At 34.3% G+C, this 24,840-nt stretch overlaps 1 protein-coding gene across 2 annotated transcripts in view; it reads right to left on the bottom strand.

Moving 5' to 3' along the window:
* The window catches only part of nbeab (neurobeachin b), a 451,655-nt gene that overhangs the window by 17,979 nt on the left and 408,836 nt on the right, over positions 1–24,840 (bottom strand). For both annotated transcript variants that reach the window (XM_058413684.1, XM_058413683.1), the window contains 2 exons: positions 22,361–22,531; positions 1,751–1,840 (listed from right to left, as the gene is read on the bottom strand). In XM_058413684.1, coding sequence (XP_058269667.1) covers positions 1,751–1,840; positions 22,361–22,531 — 261 coding nt within the window. The remainder of the gene's footprint in view (positions 1–1,750; positions 1,841–22,360; positions 22,532–24,840) is intronic.

The raw sequence follows: 24,840 nt of genomic DNA, 5'->3' as shown, positions 1-24,840 counted from the left end.
CTTTTTACGCCTGACTGGAGTGAAAAAGTGATCTATCAATAAAAAGTATGCTGGAAAACTGATAAACAGGTATTTTTAAAATCTATCTATCTATCTATCTATCTATCTATCTATCTATCTATCTATCTATCTATCTATCTATCTATCTATCTATCTATCTATCTATCTATCTATCTGTCCGTCCGTCCGTCCGTCCGTCCGTCCGTCCGTCCGTCCATCCATCAGTCAATTTGTAAAAACAGACCATTTATGTGTCAGATGTCTGGCTTTATTCACACTGTATATATGTTTCATGTTTCTGCTCACTTTTACTTTTTCACACAGAAAATGAGAATAAACACAGAATCAGAGGATTGTGAAGAACACAGAACCTGATGATAGTGATGATGATGGTGATGATGATGATGGTGATGATGATAATGATGGTGATGGTGATGATGGTGATGATGATGGTGATGATGATGATGGTGGTGATGATGGTGGTGATGGTGATGATGATGGTGGTGATGATGGTGGTGATGGTGATGATGATGTTAGTGATGATGGTGGTAATGATGATGGTGAAGATGTTGATGGTGAAGATGTTGATGGTGATGATGATGGTGGTGATGGTGATGATGATGTTAGTGATGATGGTGGTAATGATGATGGTGAAGATGTTGATGGTGATGATGATGGTGATGGTGGTGATGATGATAGTGATGATGATGATGATAGTGATGATGATGATGATGATGGTGATGATAATGATGGTGATGATGTTAGTGATGATGGTGGTAATGATGATGGTGGTGATGATGATGATGATGATGATGAGGTATGTTTGTGATAATGTAGGTTCATGAAGTCATGATTATAATAATGATAATATATGAGTGATGTGGGCGAACATGCCAGTAATAATGCCAGTGAATATTGTACACTGTGCTTGTGCACATGACAATAAAGTGTTAGACTTTTCGTTTCAGATTATAATCAACTGTTGCTATATTTCATTTTATTTATTTATTTTTTTGCAACAGAGATTTTCTCTTCTCATGCTCATTAGTCTGATTTGATCTGGAATGATTTCTGGCAGGTGACTTGGAGGGTATTTTTGTTCATGTGACATGTGGAAGTATTGTGATATGTAATTATTTAAATTGAAGTCAAACAGACGTGTTGCTGGTGTGTTACACACCTCATTTGAAGGACCGTTCTTTAGCCGTCAGTTAACACCTAATCCTGAGAGGTGAAGAGAGCAAGTGAAGCTCAATCTGACCAGTAGAGAGCGCTGTCCTCACATCAGACACTATACCACGAACCCTGTTATTCTGAGGAAGCTGTGTGCTTTGAAAAGTATGTCAAGATTGTCCCTGTGTGCGCGTGCGCATGAATGTGTGTGTAGTGTCCTCCTGTGTGAGCCAATGACTAGCCGAGTTAAGTTTTTCCCAACAGCACATCTGTACCACAGCTCTGCGGTCTCCTGTGAGTAGATTAGCATCGTGACACACTGTGCGAATGTGGTGCACATTACTCAGGATGAAGATGTGCTCATTAAAGCTGTGGGCATACGGGCGTGAAAAACAGCGCCGGCGTGCACTGTGAAGGTCAGACGTGACTGCCCTCGTCTAGAATAATAGCTATGGCAGTGCGGGTGGAGCTAAGAAGCAACCATGTTCATATATACAGACACTAGGAAGGATCTGAGCATACAAACACACACACACATATATATACACACACACAAACACACACATGGTGCTCTCACCAGGTGCATGGCGGAGCTGCGAGGAGGATGGGGCTCGATGAGCAACTGAGATGGCGTCTGTCCAATACTCTGGATCTGTGCCTCCATGGCCTGCAGTGAAGAAAAAAGAGAGAAAAGGACAAAGGATGGAGAGATGTAGAGAGAGGAAGAAGGAAGAGATTCAGAGAGAAGGAGAGGGGGAGGAGGAGTGTCACTATCAATAGGCATCAAATAAGTTGACAATGCAAGCAAATCCCTAACTCAGCCTTTGCTTACAATGAAGGATAAGAGCAACGTGTATGTGTGTGTGCGTGTGTGTGTGTGTGTGTGTGCCCTCCACCCTCCCCTTCCTGTCTCCTTCGACCCCCCCCCCATCCTCCCCCTCCCAAGTCTGCAGAGTCATCCAAGTGTTAGTATAGAAGAGACAAGCCTTTTCCTATTAACACGCTTGAGTTAGCTGTGCCCGTTTCCAGAGGCAGACCCAACAGACGCTAACCTGGCCTGACACACACCGCCCGCACTGCACCACGGCCTGCGCTCTGATGTTATTGTGCCAGAGACAAAAGATAGAGTGCAAACAAACAAACACACACACAACATAGCACAATAATAATGACTGATAAGATATGTAAAAAGATAAGGATGACATGATAAGATATAAAGAAAAAAAGCGAACCAATAGAATGTGTAATGTCAGTAAAGAAGATAAGATGAGATATGATGAGATAATACGATGAGATAGGATCAAAATAACATGATGAGAGACAACATGGTGGAAAAAAAATAGGCACAATAAAGGGCGAAGGAGATAAGATAAGATAAGACAAGATAAGATAAGATAAGATGAGATAAGACAAGATAAGAGAATGTTGATAAGATACAATGAGATGCTAAAAGGTAAAAAGAGACAAAATAAGGTATAATAATGATAATATAAGATGAGATAAAAATGATATGATAATATACAATAAAGCAAGCGAAGAAAAAAGGAGGTACTATAAGATATACAGTATGATAAGATGGTAAGATGAGACACCATAATATGAGATAAAAAAAGATAATATAATCTTGTTTATAAACATAGTTTGGGATCTAAAATCTGATTGGCTGAGCTGAATCTGAATCTAATACCTAATCTTCACTATAGACAAACCTATGAGTGCATCAGAACAACTATTTAAAGGATTTAAAAACAAAACAAAACAAAAAACAACACAACATTGCACTTAAGCTGATGCTCTGTTCATGAACTGCCCTCATCTTGGCCGTTATGTTGCTTGGCAACCAAAGCTTACCGTTAACAAACTACACTGTGGGGCAGAAGAGAATTATTGAGAATATCACTAATAATATGTTTAATTATTAGTATAATATACTGCTAATTATATATAAAGTTATTATAATGAGTTTTTCTCAGCTTCAAGAGATTAATTCTTGAAGTGTACAGTATCATGACGGTAAGAATAAAGAGGAAGAGAAAATGAATATAACATGACAATAGTTTAAAAACATGATAATAGTATCCTGATACGATAAAAATATGGATTGAAAGGCAGAATACAGACAAGACAATGAGTGATGTATGCATAGAAAAAAAATTAGCAATTATTATTGTTGTTGTTGTTGTTGTTGTTGTTGTTGTTTATTTATTTATTTAAATTTTTTTATTTATTAACCAGTGTGGTGAAATTCTCAGATCTGATCCAAAGGTCCAGAGGTGTTCATTGTTTTTGTATTACAGCACAATTCAGACCGTAGTTCTGTCTGTAACATCAGAGTTTGTATTAATCCACTCATTACCCAAATGTTATTGTTGCTATAGTAACAGCTCATACACAGGGACTTGTACGCTAGACATTCCAACATGGGTTACCTGAGACCTGAGACAAAATGTCCTGTTGTTTAACAAAAAAAGGAAAAAATATATCATGGTTGATGAAATGTTTGTTAGGAAACGTTTATTTAACATTTACGGAAGGGGTCGCGGTTCAAATCGCTTTCAGTCAGAGTCACTAACAGAGGAGTATGTTTAATAGTTTCATTAGCTTCCCTATCTCTTCAAAATGTACTTCCTGTTTCATCAGGAAGCGGTTTTAAAGGGAATCTCCCAAGAAAACTTAATGCTACTGTTTTAATTCTATAACCAAAGAGATGCTAGGATTACAGCATTTCTCAGTTTGGCCCTATAAATAACCTAGATTAGCAAAATATAACTTCATTTACAAACCATCCTCTACATCGCTGCCATTTGTAAACGCAAAGAAGGCCAAAAAAATCCAGACAGAAATCAAGAAAAACAGATTTGTCCTTTTCAACTCCCAGCTTTTTGGCAGATCTGATGTCCATGTGCTTGCCATGTTTCCTGTTAAAGTCCATCGTGACCTTGCGACAGCTTCCTGATTTCTTCTTCTTTTGTCACAAGCATTCTTAAAAGCCTTTCACCTTCTTATAATATAAACTTATAACAAAGTATGCACATTTTTAGAAGACTAAAAGGTTTTCCATTTCCCCAATGTACGGAGACAACTGTTGTCACAATGTTTGAAGCACACAATTAATAATAATAATAACAACAATACTACTACTACTACTACTACTACTACTAATAATAATAATAATAATAATAATAATAATGCATTTTATTTATAGGCAACTTTCTAGTCACTCAAGGACACTATACAGATTCAAACAAGTAATAAATAATAAAATAAACAACAATAAAGCAATATAAAATGAAACAGTTGTCTAACATTTAAACATAGGGAGATCTAAGTGAATAAGCACTTCTGAATAAATAGGATTTGAGTCATGTTTTGAATATTTTGAGGGAGTCTGTGTTACAGATGTTTTCCGGAAGAGAATTCCGGAATTTCGGAATTTCTTCTTCTTCTTCCGGCTTTTCCCTTCAGGGGTCTCCACAGCGAATCATCTCTCTCCACCTATCCCTATCTTCTGCATCCTCGACACTAGCTTCATATCCTCATTTATTACATCCATATACCTCCTCTCTTTGGCCTTCCTCTTTTCCTCCTGCCTGGCAGCTCCATGTCCAACATTCTCCTACCAATATACTCACTCTCCCTCCTCTGGACATGTCCAAACCATCTTAATCTGGCCTCCCTAACTTTGTCCCCCAAACGTCCAACATGAGCTGTCCCTCTGATGTACTCGTTCCTAATCCTGTCCAACCGTGTCACTCCCAAAGGGAACCTCAACATCTTCAGCTCTGCTACCTCCAGCTCTGACTCCTGTCTCTTCCTCAGTGACACTGCCTCTAAACCATACAGCATGGCCGGTCTCACCACTGTCTTATACACCTTCCCCTTGATTCTTGCGGATATTTTGCTAGCACATCAAAGCAATTTTACCATATGGTCCATTTTTCTTGTTTCAGAAATAAAAACCAACCAACCAATTTATTTATTTATTTATTTATTAACTGAGGTATATTCAACATAGGATATTATTATTATTATTATTATTATTATTATTATTATTATTATTATTATTATTTTATTCATTTATTTTTTATTACTTTTTTTTTTTTACATTACTGGACAATAATTTAGGTCTGAAAAAGATTTAACCTTCAACTGCACAGCTGTATAAATGAGATAAACAGAAGTTTGCTAAATGCCATAAATGTAAAATCTAGTGTGAAAGCCTCCCGAGATGAGTGGAGATTATTATTATTATTATTATTATTATTATTATTATTATTATTATTATTATTATTATTATTATTATTATTATTATTAAGGCATAATTTAGGGATCTAAATCTGGAATGTCCACAGACTAAAGGTCATATAGTATGCAGACTATAGAGACAAACACATCAGTGACAAGTTTCAGTGATGGAAAGTAAAGTTGCCTTAAAGTGATAAACTCTATCATACTGTAGAGGTTACATACTGAACATTCCATTTTTGTACGTTCTGCCAAATATGTACAGTATAGCATATGATGATCTATGCATAATAGCCTGGCCCCATAGTCACCTGATCTCTCACCACATGAGCTCATAGCAGCTGAGAAATCCATACCGCTGGTCAGAAAGGAAGTTTTGGGAATTTATAACAGCTTGGCATGCCAACTTGAATATATCTGTTTGACGTTAAGGTTGAAAGAGGAAATTTATATTGCAGAACAGTTAGATATACAGTACTGCTGCAGACAGTTAGTCAAAAATCTTTTAAAAATCCACTGTTCATGATAAATGCATTGTTCTTTCAAACAGTACAAAGAAGAAAGTAGACAATTATCTGATACACAAGCATAACTTAGTGGGGGAATTGCTGATTTGTTTGACTGTAAGCATTTAAAGATGTCTGTGATATCTGATATTATACATCATTTTAAATGTCTTTAAAAGTTGCTAAGGTCTCTTTGTGAGGATTTCTAATAAATAAAACTAATAGGGCAGCAGGGTGGCTTAGTGGTTAGCACTGTTGCCTCACAGCAAGAAGGTCCTGGGTACGAACAGGCAGGGGCCTTTCTGTGTGGAGTTTGCATGTTCTCCCCATGCCTGTGTGGGTTTACTCCGGGTACTCCGGTTTCCTCCCACAGTCCAAAAACATGTACATTAGGTTGATTGGTAATTCTAAATTGCCCGTAGGAGTGTGTGTGGTTGTCTGTCTATGTATGGCCCTGTGATGGACTGGTGACCTGTCCAGGGTGTACCCCTGCCTTTCACCCAATGTGTGCTGGGATAGGCTCCAGCAGATCCCCGTGACCCTAATTAGGAATAAAGTGGGTAGAGAAAATGGGTGGATGGATAAAACTAATAATACATCATAAAGTTCTAATAATGCTCTTACTATTTATTATAATGTGACATGCTGTTTATTTATTTATTTATTTGTTTGTTTATTTATTTATTTATTTATTTATGCATTTATTTATTTATTTATGCATTTATTTATGTATGTATGCATTTATTTATTTATTCATTTATTTATTTATTTACCCTTATAACTAACACTGACCTGTGGATAATTACAAAAATGTAATTTCTATTAACAATTACGAAGTATAAATAATGAATAGTTTTTTTTAAATTATTATTACATTTTATTACTCAAATTCAATCCCAGATTAATTTCAGACATTACACTTATAGAACTCTATTATCAAAGGTTGGAAAATCAATTTAAAAAAAAAAAGGTTGATCAAATGAAAATAAATAAATAAATAAATAAATAAATAAATAAATATTTTTATTATAAATTAATAATTTGGTAAATAATTGTGTTTTTTGTTTTGCTTTGTCCTCTGCACAAGTAGCTTCCTGTCACTCCAAGGTTAAGTAGGTGCCATGTGGAAGTGTGTGTGTGTGTGTCATGTTTTTGTAATTAATCTGTTCTCAATCTGAAACAACAACAACAACAACACCTACCCGGTAGAACCTAGCTATAATGATGCCTAATTTATCATATTATTCACGTTACAATGTCTTATAATTATTCCTAGGTCATTGTAAGCTTGTTTGATACTCATAGCATATTATAAGAGTCATCATTAGCATTTACACCATTGGGCAGACGCCCTTATCCAGAGTGACTTACATTCTAAATCCCATTTTATACAACTGATGGATAAGGGCCTTGCTCAGGGACCCAGCAGTGGTAGCTTGGTGAAGCTGGGATTTGAACTCACAACCTTCTGATCAGTATCCCAACACCATAACCAACAAACGTAACCACATCCACTAGCCTTAGCAAATGACTTCTAAACAAGATTATAACAGTTTATGACTACAGGCGTCAGAGGAAATGTTACCATCATTTTTTTCATGTGGTCACCAGACGTAATTGTTGCAGCCAGATACAAATGTACCAGCACCACAGGAGGGTGTGATAGTTGTCAAAAAGTGTTACATTGGAGTAGTGTTTCACTGACAGCCTTATAAATCTTTTCGTGAGAAGACAGGAAATGTATTTTGTACATTTTTAAAGTTAAATATTGAAGTATTTGTATATTATTAAAAAATATATATTTTATTAGATAATAATAATAATAATAATAATAATAATAATAATAATAATAATAATAATAAAAATAATTATTATTATTGTTGTTGTTGTTGTTGTTGTTGTTATTATTGTTAATATATACCTGTATAAAAATGTTACCATGCTAAACCAGTTGTGCAATGGTAAAAATATAAATATAAAAAAAATAATATATAATATCTTTATTAAGAAAATGTAATAAATTGACTGGCACTTCCTCATAAAAAGGATGAATCGCATCCTAGAAAAAGATGCTGATCCAGTCTAGACATCTAGCATGATGTATTTAAAGCTAGCTCTATCCACTGTAGTTGTGAGAAAGTTGAAGCGCGATGTGACAAATGAATCAGCGGCGACGTGGAGGACGAGGAGACGTAGCCAACAAGTACGGGTTTATGTTGACATGGCACACAGTGCGTGAGCTGTTCAGCTAGACTGAGAGGGAGGCTTCACATGGCGAGAGCTGATGGATGGGACTCTTCCATCAACCACCGGGGGTCTTGTAGGTGTCTGTCAACACTAGCAAACATGGTGGCACATGCGTACACTGACACGGCCACACGCTCCTGTAGCACACGCTATCAATAACCGATGTATAGTGTCATGCATCTGTCAGACTTCCAGACAAAGAAAATAAGTCAAATGTGGCAGGTGAGTAAAAAAAAAAAAAAAAAATGGCGGCTTGCATTTGTGTAACGTATCCCGCATGCTGGAACTGCAGAAAATCTTTAACTAATCCTATTAATTATGAAATGTCATGAAATAGGAGACACAGTGGAATATTCTAGGAGTTAAATGTTAGTAATGCTAAATATGGAGTTATTATGAGGAGAAGTGTAGTTCTTGCAGTGCTAGCATGCGTTACGATGCACTTTTCCTTATGAGTTTCATTTCTGGTTTATTTTTGGTTAGAAAAAATTGATATTAATTAATTTTAATGCTATTATGCTGAATGACAAATTTTCTATCAAAATGTTGAATTTTCAAATGTTTTTTTGCAAATTTTTGAAACTAATTAACAAACTTTCAATGTTTATTTTCAGTTTTATTTTCTATTTTCAATATTTACAATTTATTTTAATTTTATTTTGTATTATTTAATTAATAATAAAACTTCCAAAATCTTTTTTTTTTTTTTTTTCAATTAATTTGAATTTTTTGCAATTTTTTGCAATTTTCAAGGTAATTCATGTTTTCCTGTAAACAAAGACATGGCAGTGGAATGATGACAATTGGACAAAAAACTTAAAAAAATAATGTTTGTTATATATAATGATAATATAATAATATATATAATAAGTGTGTTACTTATAATATTGTTAGTGTAATGTTTGTTAAAGTTGTGATCAATAATAGTTATTGTTACTATCCTGAACGTTTTATTTTCCAATACCAGCACAAATAAAAATGCTGTATTACTTTTTTACAGTTACATTTCCTTCTGTGGAACATCTGCAAAACAGTCATCACCTCAGCAGAACCTATTTTTTCTACGTAATAAAGTTACTACGAAAGTTAAAAACTTTTTTGTGAGTGTTAAAAACTTTAAACTAACAGAGTTAGCTTTGACTGCTGGAGTCTCCATCTATAATTGTTAAATCTCCTCACAGAAAAATTCACCACACAAACAATTACCAATGTATTTTTACTCAGTTTATGTGGAGTGTCCATCATACAAGACCAATCAAAAAGTAAATAAATAAATAAAAAGAAAAAGAAAAGAAAAATAAACCCCATTTGTTCCATGTATTACAATTTTCTATGCATGTTTCACTTGAATTATTAAAACCATATACTGATGGGGGTGGGATATCGGACCAGTTCAGATCAGTCAGCCAAAACGAGCATGTTCTATGTGTTATTCGACTGTCATCTGCGTTTTATTATTTCATCAGCCATTTGTATGCTATTTTAGATAAATTTTCAATGGTACAAAATGGTAAAAACCATCGATGCTACCTGTAAAAAAAATAAGTCTGGAAAACTGCCCAAACTTGGTCATGTCATTCCGACACAGCCATATGATTCTTCATCATGCCTCATCACGGGTCTGACCTCTGCACCACTGGACTCTTTTGCAATCTTTGCCAGAGCCTCCTCTAACACATTTGGCAACCATTAAACGTCAGTCAGCGCTGCTTTACGCCGCAGTCCATCAAGTAACAACCGACTCGCATTATAGCTATTTTAGGTTAGGCTCAGGAACAGGGGTCATGACGTCTGTTCAAATAAAGTAATCTGATCCAAAGATCTGAGAACCAGGCAGCCATGTGGAACGCATCACTGTGTTCCTGCCAGACAGCGCAGTCATGAGGATGGAGAGAAAAACAGAGACAGGAATTTTCTGCAAAGAGTCACATTCAAAATTGCTAGCAATCGTGGCCCAGAAATTGAGAGCAATGGAAAACATCTACACAAGTTTTTTTTGTTCTTAGGAGACAGCAAGAGCGCCAATGATAAAACATCCACGTGTGAATAACTGTAGCAACAATGAGATCAATGTCAAGGGAAATTGTGCCAAATATGCCAATTATCCTGAAAAGAAGCAGATGTTTTCTGGGTTCAATCTTGCAATTTAACACGATGGGAAACTCTTCTTTCTCCAGGCTGTCTGACTGCACGGCATCACCTCTGGAGGGTGAGATCTAAAACTAAAGCAGCGCTGGAGGTTATCTGTAGGACACATCCCTTCGGACCATCCGACATGCCAATACTCTGATCATCGCACCTTTACAGGAATTAAAACAGGCTCTATCACTGATGGGAATCTGGAACCCTTCACTGGCAGTTAATTACATTAATCCATGTTAAGCTGCTGTTTGTTAGCATTTGAAAGACCTCTTGCTTCATGCGTACGAATGCATACCCCAAAGCTAGGCTCTTATCCTGACTCGTCCATTTTTTTTTTAAGTACATGTATGCGTCTATGATGGCTTCCACATGTATCCCACATAACTCGACATTAGTAGCAGATTTTACCTGTGTCTCAAATCACACATGTTTTCCAAACATATTCAAAACCATTTCTGAGTATAAACACCTATTATGAAAGCAATTTTCCTGTAAAACGGTTAGTGTTGGAATTTAAACAAAGACCTCTCATGTTGCGTATGAACCAAATGTACTAATCTCCTCGATCTTCACGATCATCATATATTTACGTTCTATATATACAGCGTGTGGCAGGAGGTGATACTTCGTGGCCTCACAGAACCAGGGTTCGATCCTGAGCTTGGGTTACTCTGCATGCTCTCCTATGCTCATGTAGATTTTCTCCAGGTTCTCTGGTTTCTTCCCACCTTAAAACATTATATAATAGGTGGATTGGTGCGCCTGAATTACCAACTCTGGCACTTTGATCCATGCCTTTCTCATGTCCTGGGGAATGGAGCATCAATCAAGTAATACCTCTATGTGTAAGGTCATAGTATGCGATTTAAGACACGGTTTACGATAACAACCACAAAAAGGGCACTAGGTTTACTGGCCACACTTCTGCCATCGTGTCTTATGTAAAGTTGGCATGGAATCTCTAAACATCTTGACCTAAATGTTGACATGAAAACCTGCCAGACGGAGATGCTTGCTCATGGATCTTGCACTTAATCATTCACAGGAACTCTGGAAAATGAACAAGGCTGTTTATATAGCATCTGTGTGTGTGTGTGTGTGTGTGTCTATATACTGTACATATAACTCATACTTATAAATCAAGCATATACATTCAGTCCTTTTTGGTACATAGTTTATGCTGATTAGGGTTATGGTGGAGCTTGAGTCAACACTATATGCCCAAAAGTATGTGGACACCTGACCATAACTTTTTGAACATCATTTCAGGTTTGTTCCCTATTCGCTGTTATAATAAACTCTTCTGAAAAGGTTTTCCACTACATGGTGAAGAGTGTACGTGGGGATTTGTGTTCATTCAGCTACAAGAGCTTTAGTGACACCAGACACTGATGTCATGTGAGGATGTCTGGGGTTCAGTTGGTGGTAGTTCATCCTAATGATGTTCAGTGGGGTTGAGTCAGAGTCAGGGCTCAGTGCAGGATACTCAGGTTCTTAGTTCCACTGAAGGGCAATTTTAAAATAATGCTACAGCATACAGTTATTCTATACTCTATAATTCTGGGCTTTTTACTCTGTGGCAACAGTTTGTTGAAGAACCACATTTGAGTGTCAGATGTCCAAAATATTTATTGTCTTAAAATGTGTGGATCAGTATATTTGAGTCCAAAGCATCCACCACAATCTGCAAGATAGTATTTGTATTAATCTCTGGGTATTTGGAGAGAATTTCTCAGACCTCAGTCAATCAGTCAGTCAGTCAGTCAGTAAGCATTCATTCATTCATTCATTCATTCATTCATTCATTCATTCATTCAGTCAGTCAGTCATTCAGTCTTTCATTCAGTCATTTATTCATTCATTCAATCATTCAGTCATTTATTCATTCATTCAATCATTCAGTCATTCAGTCAGTCAGTTATTCTTTCAGTCAGTCAGTCAGTCAGTCAGTCTTTCATTCAGTCATTCATTCATTCAATCATTCATTCATTCATTCATTCATTCATTCAGTCATACAGTCAGTCAGTTATTCTTTCAGTCAGTCAGTCAGTCATTCAGTCTTTCATTCAGTCATTCATTCATTCATTCATTCATTCATTCATTCATTCATTCATTCATTCATTCATTCATTCAGTCATTCAGTCAGTCAGTTATTCTTTCAGTCAGTCAGTCATTCAGTCTTTCATTCAGTCATTCATTCATTCAATCATTCATTCATTCATTCAGTCATTCAGTCAGTCAGTCAGTTATTCTTTCAGTCAGTCAGTCAGTCAGTTATTCTTTCAGTCAGTCAGTCAGTCAGTCTTTCATTCATTCATTCATTCATTCATTCAGTTATTCTTTCAGTCAGTCAGTCAGTCAGTCAGTTATTCTTTCAGTCAGTCAGTCAGTCAGTCTTTCATTCATTCATTCATTCATTCATTCATTCATTCATTCATTCTTTCAGTCAGTCATTCATTCATTCATTCATTCATTCATTCATCCATCCATCCATTCATTCATTCATTCATTCATTCATTCATTCATTCATTCATTCGTTCGTTCATTCAGTCAGTCAGCCAGTCATTTAGTCTGTCAGTCATTCATTTGTTCATCCAGTCAGTCAGTAAGCAGTCAGTCAGTCAGCCAGTCATTTAGTCTGTCAGTCATTCATTCGTTCATTCAGTCAGTCAGTAAGCAGTCAGTCAGTCAGTGTTAGTAATTGCTTGTTCAGGGTCATGGTGAAGCCTGCGAAGTCTGGTGAGAAAAGTGGGAATACCTCAAGAATGGTACACCAGTCTATCACACGCCACCATGCAAACACACATTCACACCTTGAGGAAATGTAACAGTATTTTTTTTTGGTTGGTGAGAGAAAAACCAGAGAACCCAGAGAGAACATGTGAATCTCCACACAGACAGTACCCCAATCTCAGCATGACATCAGGGACCCTGGAGACCACTGTGCCTCCAACCAGAATATTTCATTCATGGAATAAGACTGGATAGTAGTGGAGTGTAGTGATCTTCAGGATCAGTCTGAAACTTCTATATATACTCCTATATTCAAATTCCATCTTTGACCCCAATCATGATGTAATGTTGTGTCTCTTTGGAATAAAATCGTCAGCCAGTAACAAAGCTTTCTGTAGAACCAGCTATGTGTATTTGAAGATACACACTCTGATACCTGGCTCCTTCTGTATAATGGCCTGCTAAGACATTAAACACTAAAGGCCAATTTCACTGACTACAGTGTGGAATAAAGCATGGTTACATACCAAATGGATTTTTTTACAGGCATCCAGGGACTATACAGCGATATAATCATCACTACAGCTAGATAATTACAAAAAATGAAAGAAAAACAATGGTGCAATTGTTAGATTTCTGTGAATTAAATCATATTATAGATGCAAACCAAAGGAAAAAAAACCCACACAGTCTCATTTGTAGGAAGAAAAAAATCTTACTATTTATATTCAGTTTTTGTGTACTACCTCCAATTTTCATTTCCTCCTTTCTTTTCTCTCGCTATTAAATTAGTCTCAGAGTTTATGTGCACTTTAATATAATTATTAATTCATTCCATATTCATTTAATCCATCACCATTAGTATGGATATGACAACCAATCATCTTTAAGCATGAGCTGCATAGAAATATCACTTGATATTTACATTTATATATGTAAAAAAAAATAAAAATATATTTAAAAAAATATATAGAAATAAATAAATAAATAAATAAATAAATAAATAAATAAATAAATAAATTTGTCCTAACCAAAACAATAATAAAATAATAAATAATTATTAATAAATATAAAACAAAAACAAAGCTTTAAAATGAGTAATGGATGTATGAATGTCTTGACTGTGTTTTTTTTTTGTCCTATGTACAAAATACAAAATGTACAGATTTTAGATTAAATATTGCAATTAATATTATTAGCACTATATTAATATAGAAATACTTAGTGAACATATAAATATAGTTAAAAGATGCTAAATCTGCAACAGAATAGGGAATCTATTCTATTTCATTCTGGTTTAATTGGTTATATTCTAGTGGATTTAATTTTATTACATGATCAACATATGATCTACAATGTGTAGATTTAAAAAATATGTAGTGATTTATTTAAAGAAGAAGAAGAAGAGCAAATCTAATCTAAAAATAAATTTTTATAAATTGCAGAAACTGCAGAAAACTTAAAAATATTTTTAATATTTTCTTTTTAATTCATTATTTTTATTTATTTATTTATTTTATTTTTTAATAAACTCAGAATAAAAGAAAGGTATGAATACTCTTACCCTACACCTAACCTTTTTTTTCCAGAATATAATAATTTCTTCAGAAGTGCAGGACCATATTTCTTTTCTTTCTTTTTTTCAGTGTAGACTCCAGGGAGCCTGAGGCTAATGAATACTTGGGAGAATACTGAGCGGGAGTAATTAGTGAGGAATTTCACAAATGAAGGAAAAGAACAGCTCATGTCAATTGTAATTCCTTTGAAATGTAGGCCAACAGAGGGCTAAATCTGAGCAAAAAGAAAGACTAGTCGCACTCGAAAGCAGACGCATTAGCATTAGCTCAAGGTTTAGCTAGTTTTCATGCACGTATTGAATCTGAAGCGTGTTCAAAAAGCTTAAATCGTGTCTCCGGCCAACAATCCATAACGTAATACATGTGTTCATCTAGCATGAGCTATCTCTCACTCTGTCTTGTACAAGTGCATTTTTAGGAAGGAATATTTTCTCCGTGCTAGCTTTTAGTCATGTGGAACATACACTGCTTGTCATTTTAATATCGCTATCACAAATTCATGTTATAGTCTGTGTTTCTGCAGCCGGTCACTGACGAATCTTTGATCTTGCACCATTTTCAGCCAAGAGCAGCCTGAGGGATCGGCGTCCATTTGACATCCTGACATTTTAATGCCATTATTGCTGTGCTTAATGTTGACGCCGTGGCCGTACCTGTCAGAAGAGAGCGAATCAATAACCTGGAGCTAAAGCACAGCCTGACTCTGTGAGATAGCAACATCTAGCTTCATACGTGTGCAAGTGTCTGAGAGGGCCATCACACTGTAGGACAGGATCAGTGTCAGCCAAGTGACCAGAGTTTACCTGAATCTCAGAGAAAGAATTCTATGGGAAAATTTACTACTTATTTCTAAATATCTGCGTCTGTGAATTAATATGGACACAATTCTACAGTATGTATTAGTCAAATATTTTATATACTTGTGATGGAGCTTGGAAGTGCTTCAAGATATTTTTTCCCAGATTTTAAGTGTCATTGTGGGGTGCCAATACTTTTAAAACCAATATACCAAAAAATAAGAAAATAAATAAATAAAAATAGAAAATTATTATTTTTTAAAAAATATTTGACTAAACATTATATTCAATATTTGGGAAAGAAAATTAAGGAATTTGAATTTCATACCATTCACATATGTCATATAATTCACATTATATAGTGTATTATAAACTAAATAAATAAGTAGAATATGATTGTTTTTATCTTCTTTTATTTAGCTTTTATTTTTACTATATGATTTCTATTTTAATTTCAAGACATTCAAAAACATTTAAGTCTATCATTTGTGATTTTTATTTTATTATTGTTATTATTATTATTATTATTATTATTATTATTATTATTATTATTAGTTTATTATTGATACATATATTTTATTTGATTTTATTTCATTTTTAATTTCTATATATAAAAATCATTTTAAAAAATTGATTTTAATTCTTACAGCATGATTTTGTTTATTTCTAAACTACATTTATTTTTTGAACCAGATATCAGTAAATATATTTTTTATCAACCCATATTAAAACATGTAATCATTTTCATTTTAATTTAGTTTATTTAATTTTGCAATTTTCAACAGTTATATTTCAGATTATATTGCATCTATATTCCAATATTCCTATATATATATATATATATATATATATATATATATACATATTTAGGAATATTGGGAATATATATATATATATATATATATATATATATATATATATATATATATATATATATATATATATATATATATAATTCAATAATTCAAATAATCTGAATAATCTGAATAATAGAACCTCTTTTCTGACTACAAAAAAAAAAAAAAACAAGCAAGAAATTAACGTGAGTCATTTCCCTTTAAAGGCTGATCACCTTCACTTTTCTCCATCACTCCACCCAGTACAGTGGACGTCCCTCGGAACCGGGAGAGCCGAGCTGAAACCAAGATAATTGTCATTGTGTGTAAAGTAGCAGGGAATGATAAAAAGCAGAGCTTCCTCCATATTGTTTGATAATTAGCCCCCCTGGTCGGTGAGTGATTTGCATAGTGGTCACTTGACAAATAAAGGCAGTCCTGGAAGTGACAGTATATAAATGACTTGTTTTGCAGACAGCAGATGGTGGGTATCGCAGGGAGCGAGAGCGAGGGAGAAAGTGAGAGAAGGAGAGAGAGAGAGAGAGAGAGAGAGAGAGAGAACGGCGGGTGGCGGAGGGGAAAACACTCTGCCTACCAGCTGCTGCTGTCTCTGAATCACATCCGCTAACACAATTAAGCTGTACACAAACTTCACCAAGAGGGTTACGGATATTGATCGCGCTGATCCATAGGTTTTGGACATCGGAGAGAAGAATATTCAATTTGAAATGATTACAGAGATTATGATTATGAACTAGAGTATATCTACTAGCATGGAGAGAAAAGAAAGAAAGATAGAAAGAGATTATTACTCTAGGTTAAAGGTGTGGTGTATTAAATAAAGCTACAACTATACAGGAGTCAACAGCAGTGCTGATAATCATTCATTCAGCTTTATATTCAACATCAATATATGCAATGGCGTTTTTAGTTACATCCAATGTGTATGAATATATATCATATAAATATGACATATAGCTCTGTTATTATAGAAATGTTCTTTCAGTGTATGTGAAATAATAAGCATGAAGGAACAGCTCCAGATGTGCAATCAAGCGAAAATAATCAACGACGAGGTGGTGTGATGTGGTCAGACTCGAAGCAGAGTCACTGTTATCACGCAGAAGTTGATTATCTTCAAGTTCAGAAGTGTTTTATATCTCGAATACCAATTAGAATGACGCATGTTTTTTATCCGCTTATAGTTACCTTTAACGCTGTGGAACATCCTTACTTTCTTACCTATGATAACCAGAACCCATATTTTTTCTCAACTTTCTTTTAGGTTAAGATGTGAAAGGTTGGAGTTGGTCCAAGGTCCTCTGTCCTGATCTACTTTTCATTTTATCATTTCAATTCAGTGAAAAATGCCGATATAAACCAGGGGTCCCCAAAATTTTTCCTTTCTTTAATGAGGGGGACTGGGTCGGCCCGTACCAGAAAATCATGTGGGCCGGAGTGACTCCTAGTATTATTGTGGAGATTTTATTATGATTTTAAATATATTTATTATGCCTCCTAAAGCTAGATGTTTATTTTGTTATGCACCATACAGACAAATGAACATTAAATAAAAAAAAAAAAAATAAAATAAAAAAATAAATAAATAAATAAATAAATAAATAAATAAATAAATAAAATCAAATCTTTAATATTTAGAACTTATTCAAATAAACGGAGGTGCCCAAATTAATTATTAAAGGTCTAATTAAAGACCTTAACTTTTAACTGTTAACTTTTAACATTTATTTATTTTTTTTTTTACTTTTAAACTTACATAAAATGAAATCTGGCCACTTTTTTAAATTACTCAAGCATCATTTTAACTCAATACCCATTTATTCACTATACAATTTTTTCCTGTCAGGGTTTTTTCCGCTTCAGAAATTTTTTTCTTTGTTCATTCAAAAAGATAAATAAATATTGAATAAAAAAAAAATTAAAAGAATTATAAAATAATAAATAATTATAACAAAAAAAAATTAAAAATGATTACTGAATGTATGAATGTCTAGACTGTGATTTTTGTCATATGTACAAAATACATAATAAGTGTATTATGATTTTAAATTAATTTAAATTTATTATGCCTCCTAATGCTAGAAGTTTACTTCTGTTATGCACTGTACAGACAAATGATCATTACTTTTCTAGAGATATATAGCCTGTTAAAAGAGCATTATTACTATCATAATAACATTTTTTCCCATATTCAGTGCTGCTGAAATCACCTGCTCATTCTCAATGGTACGTTATGTTGAATGTACCATTCTGTTAGTAGGTGAATTTAATAAATAATTAGGCTATGTTGATAACTATGGGAAATTTTAATACAGATATGATATGAGTAAAACACATATTTAAAATGAAATTATCAAAATATGTCTCTGGCAGGTGGGATTTGGCCCTTGGGCCATAGTTTGGGGACCCCTGATATAAAGGATATCAATTGTCGCTCTGGAACTGGAGACTCCTTCCAAAAATGTTAAATAAATAAACATCTTACAGAAAACATCACCATATCAACAATATGTTTTACTTTGGTGAATGAAAAACATGAATCCGTTCACGAAAAACGGTTGAATCCGTTTTTGTTAGTCTTAGGTTATGTGAAGCGGCCGCTTCTCTGTAAGTGGTTACTATAGAAACGAGAACGCATTCATCTAAAGCTAAAATTCGACATGATGCCGCACAACTGTTACAACATCTGTAAGAGGAAATGAATTAACAGCATCTGACCGATCAGATTAAAGAATCTAGTGCTTATAAAATATATATAAAGTGTGTGTGTGTGTGTGTGTGTGTGAGATCCATGTCTCTTCATGCAAATGTGCCCTATTGGAAGATGAGAGGAGCCTGCTGACTCACACACTTTATATTCAGACCTCAACTCCGATCGGATGATAACACACACACACACACACACATACATACTTTTCATTCACACCACACTCTCAGGTAGTATAATGCTGATCATAATTTACGTGATTCGAAATAATAAAGCGATAATTCAACAAAGCAGCCACACAAGGATGGAGAAAACCTTTCAGGAGGAATAAAATCATTTACTTAACAAACTTTAAAGAGATCCCCAGCACAACTGGATCATACAGAGATTTGACCTTGTTCTAGTGGATTTGATTGGAATCAGATGATTAGGATCAGTAAAAATATTTCTTCTCAGATATTAAAGGTCATCGTAAAACTGAGAATTGTGAGGTGCTGATACTTCTCAAACAAACAAAAAGCATAAATATTTGAATAAAATTAAGGAATTGACATTTCATACCATTCAGATATAGATCACATTATAAATCACATAATATACTGTATTATATACTGAATAAATAAATAGAACATGATTTTTATCCTCTTTTATTTATTTGTTTTATTTTATTATTTACTATATGCTTTTAATTCCTAAACAATAAAAACCAATAGATTTAAGTCTATCATTTGTGACTTTTATTTTTAAATTATTTATTTAATATATTTTTATTATTTATTTAAATTTCTAAACATATTGGATGTTTGGAATAAAATGTCTTTTATTGTCAATTATTTATAAACTACATTTATTTTGTTGTTTAGAACCAGATGACATTGAATATATTTGTATCACCTTTATTCAATTAAAATTTTTTTTATAAATATTTTAAATATTAATTCTAAATATTAAAGCAAAACTTTTATTTTAGTTCAGTTTATTTTATTTTATCATTTTTACGGTTATATTTCAGATTATGTTGCATGCATACACCTATATTCCAAACGTATATATATATTACATACATTCAAAATAAATTAATTTATTAATTAAAAAATTCCCAATAATTTAAAACATGTGAATAATGGAACCCCTTTTCTAACCCTGTGACAAACACACTAAAAACTAGCAACAAATAAAAGTGAGTTATTTTTCTTTAAAGGCTAATCACTTTTCTCTATCACTCCAACTAAATAAATTAAAAGGAAAAAAAATATTATTATTAAATTCAGATTTCAATTTTTTTAAGATTGTGAATTAAAGGAGGTTAAAATAAAGCATGTGCATGCAGTTGAATATCTATTAGTGGCAAAATAAATGTGGCTAAACGTGAAAACATTAATATCAGAGCTTGATCATAGTCCAATAATTGCAATATATCTGAGATTTAGGGATTCTTTACTTCTTAAAGGTGATCTACATCGAATCCTGTCTGATTTGATTTTTGTTGTCTGGTTCAATATAAAGCCTTCAAAAATTCCTAAGAAGAACAAACTCAAGTAACCTCAACATCAAACCTTTTCTTCTAAAAGCCTACCACAGAATGCCACCAAATTTACTATAATATTAATATCCATTCCATCTATTAATCCTATGTGAAAGCAACCCCAGCACTGTAATTTTTTGAATCAGAAATCCATAATCAATTTTGTACATCTGCATGTTTTGCTTGTATATAATATCGTATGTCTCACTGTATGAGTTTAAAGATCACTATTTGTGTTATTTGTAGTTCAGTTTTAGCTCCGCCCCCTTCAGACGATCAATGAGCTGAGCTCTGGAATGGTTCACTTAGCATCGTAACATAAACTGTTATGTTGTTTCTCATGTAAAGCTACTTTGAGACAATGCTCTTTGTTAAAAGCGCTATACAAATAAAATTGAATTGAACTGAATTACCATGGCAACATGTTTCAATCCAAACCCTTGAGGCCAAGCTGCTTTTGTAGTCATCAAATGGCATTGATTTTTAAATGTAGTAAAGATGGAAAGTGGAACAAGACCATTGTAAAGAGGTGTGTGAATCGCTATGGATCGATCATGTTGGCGAATCACAATGTAAACTACATTATGATTCAAAGAAATATAATGATTACAACATCTGATCATATAATTACTAAACTATAATTACACTGGAACCTCAGCATGAGAATTTAATTCATTCTGGAGGTGAGTTCTTAAGGTAAAAAATTTGTATTGCAAAACGAATTTTCCCATCAGAAATAATGTAAATACAGATAATCCGCCCAAAAATATTCCCAATATGAAGCGTAAACTGTACGGCTGCTTACAAAGAACTGACCCAAGCCAAGCATTCCATGTCAAGGCTCCTCACAAGAAGTTGTGCCACCAAGCTTGGGCTAAAAATAGAATATAGCACCCACACCACCGATCTGTCAACAAAAAAACACCCGAAAAATCACCTAGCTTTAGAACGCATGCTGAAGGCGACGCTGGTATCGTGGGTTGAATCTTTCCAAACAGCTTTCACTGACTGAAAAAAGTCCATAAAATTCATAAACTTGCTTTGGTTGGCTTCGCTTGGCTTTCCACTGACGCTAACAAGTTTTAAATGGCTCCTGGACGTACACGCAACTTAGCCAGTGTTCCGTTTGGTTTGTTCAAATGCAAATTTCTTGCAAAATTTAAATTCTTAAGCCAAAATTCATAAGGGAACTCGTATGCCAGGGTTCCACTGTACAGCTAATGTTCTTGTTATAGAACATTAATCCAGATTTGCTGACCAATCAGAATTGAACACTGCTGTGCTGTGACGTTATTGGTGTGCTGTGACGTTATTGGTGTGCTATGACGTTATTGGTGTGCTCTGACGTTATTGGTGTGCTCTGACGTTATTGGTGTGCTATGACGTTATTGGTGTGCTATGACGTTATTGGTGTGCTGTGACGTTATTGGTGTGCTATGACGTTATTGGTGTGCTATGACGTTATTGGTGTGCTATGACGTTACTGGTGTGCTCTGACGTTACTGGTGTGCTCTGACGTTACTGGTGTGCTCTGACGTTACTGGTGTGCTATGACGTTACTGGTGTGCTCTGACGTTACTGGTGTGCTATGACGTTATTGGTGTGCTATGACGTTATTGGTATGCTATGACATTTCTTAATGCATCCACGGTTCTATCATAGTCAAAAACTATATTTTTCACTCTCTTATCTGTTCCATTAAGCATGCTCTTATATACTGTACTATAGCCTGAACCCGGTTACCATGGCTACCACCACTACATGTTCCTAATGATGGAAGATGACTACAAAGCGAAACAAGTTTGAAGAAGTGCGTGTCAGTGCAGCAGTGATGTCATGGTGTTCATGTACCTCGCGCAGCAGCGGGTCGGAGGCGAGGCTGTCGAGGTTGACGAAGCCCTCGTAGGTCAGGTGGTGAAAGACATTGAGGGCGCGCACAGCTTCGGGGCCGCGCTGCTTGTAGCCGAAAATAAGGTCAATCCACTGGTGCAGCTGACACGAAACAAACTCGCTTTCCAGAGCCTGTGAAAGAGAAGCAGCCAATTAAACACAACGGTGACATGTATGCTCATCCATTTAATCACAAAAACACTGCACATGGCAAAACACACACTCACTCACACAAAGAAATGCAGGTGCACACACACACCATATACTCTCACACACACACACACACACACACACCACATACTCACAAACACAAAGACATACAAATGCACACACACACGCATAGACAAATATACACACATCGCATACGTACACACACTGCATACTCATACGCACACACACACACACATCATACACACACACACACAAAGACAAACACATCTCACACAAACAAAGCCATGCAAATGCACACACACACACACACACCAACATACAAAGACACACAGATCACATACAGTACACACACACACACACAAACCCACACACACCATATTCATCAGCAAAAAATGGAAAACACACATGGAAAAACAAGACTAAATTCATTCACTTCTTCTCAATGCGACATACAAGTCACATAAGATTATAAGTTGGTATTAAATGCTATATTTCAGGGTATTTAGGTTCACTTCATCAGATGTAGAAAGACGCACTAATAAACTAATAACCACTCTTAACCCTTTTTGCATCATTCTCCATTCATTTCTCTTCCAATCCCACTGTAAAACTGGTACATGCTCAGGGTGGGCACTAGGGCTCAGGGCTCTGCTCCTTTACACGAGAGGGGGGAAATAATTCAGTAACATTTGGCAATCATTTAGCAGCCAATTTTATCTATTAATGATTAAAACCAGAGTTCTATATGATTATTTCTGCTGTTTTATCCTTAGATAGAGAATGTTGAAATTGATTTATTAGGATGTGTTAATTACTACATTATCTAACACACATGGACTTACATGTACTTAAGGTTAGTAGTTAAGGTTAACTTTTCATTCGTTCATATTTAAGTATTAATAAGTATTAGTGCGGGATTATTAATGTACTGTTGTTGTAAAATGTTACCAAAAACATCAACAAGTTACAGCTTTACCTTTAAAGTTTTAAAGCTCTCCTTCCATAAATGATAAATAAACATTTTCTTACTGGAAACTTCACCCTAACAACAATTAGATACATTAGATAGATATAGGTCCAGTGTACTGTAAAAAGTCGCAGTGTCGATAAAGAAAAGATACGAGTGCATTAATAAATATAATATAATATAATATAATATAATATAATATAATATAATATAATATAATATAATATAATATAATATCATATAATATAATATAATGTGATATCATATAATATAATATAATATAATATAATATAATATAATATAATATAATATAATATAATATAATATCATATAATATCATATATTATAATATAATTTAATATAATATAATGTGATATCATATACTATAATATAATTTAATGTAATATAATATAATATAATATAATATAATATAATATAATATAATATAATATAATATAATATAATATAATACCTGTGATCTATCTTGCAGATGAAACTACAAACAAATGAATGCCTGAGCATTAGTGGTATCTTAGTGGTTAAGGTGTTGGATTACTGATCAGAAGGTTATGAGTTTGAATCGCAGCTCCACCAATCTGCCACTGCTGGGCCCCTGTAAGTCACCCTGGATAAGAGCGTTTGCCAAATGGCTTAACTGTCAATGTAAATCCTGAAATACATGAAATTTCCTCTTAACTGAGTTTTTAGACTGATGATAATGATGATGCTCTGTAATCTAGTGAACCAGTCTCAATATATTCACTGATAAAGATTTAAATATAAATCTATACACAGTCTGAAAGTCTCCATCACTAGTGAAGAATTAACGTTGATTTGTTAAAATAGAAAAACTTTGGTTTCACTTTGGTTGTTCTTTTTTAAAATCTCAATAATATTGAATTAGCCTTCAAATGACCTGATTTTGCCCCTTGACCTGAAGTGCGCTGAAGAAAAACAACATGACCACTCACTTGCAAATGAATGCGAAAGGATACAAAGGTTAAGGTTAGAGGTGGAGTCAGCATTCATACCAGTTCCTTCCAGTTCATTATAATGAAATCAATCCCCATTCCAAACACAGGTTAATATTATTGGGGTTTCCTTCTACAAAAACTAAGGCTTAGGGAACCTGTAAGGATAATCTGTAGGAATATGGATGAGCATTATGAGTGTGTGAGATGTCTTTAGGATGCAGTGAGTTCAGGTAACATACATCTCCAAGGTCCAGCGATTGTACTTGATATACAGTCATGATATAGGCAATGAAGAATATTAATGTTTAAAGGAGAAGAAGAAGAAGAAG

Source organism: Hemibagrus wyckioides, linkage group LG17, assembly GCF_019097595.1.
Source record: "Hemibagrus wyckioides isolate EC202008001 linkage group LG17, SWU_Hwy_1.0, whole genome shotgun sequence".
NCBI classification, from domain to species: domain Eukaryota; kingdom Metazoa; phylum Chordata; class Actinopteri; order Siluriformes; family Bagridae; genus Hemibagrus; species Hemibagrus wyckioides.
Note: the sequence above shows the minus strand (reverse complement) of the source record. Positions and strands in the feature narration are given on the sequence as shown.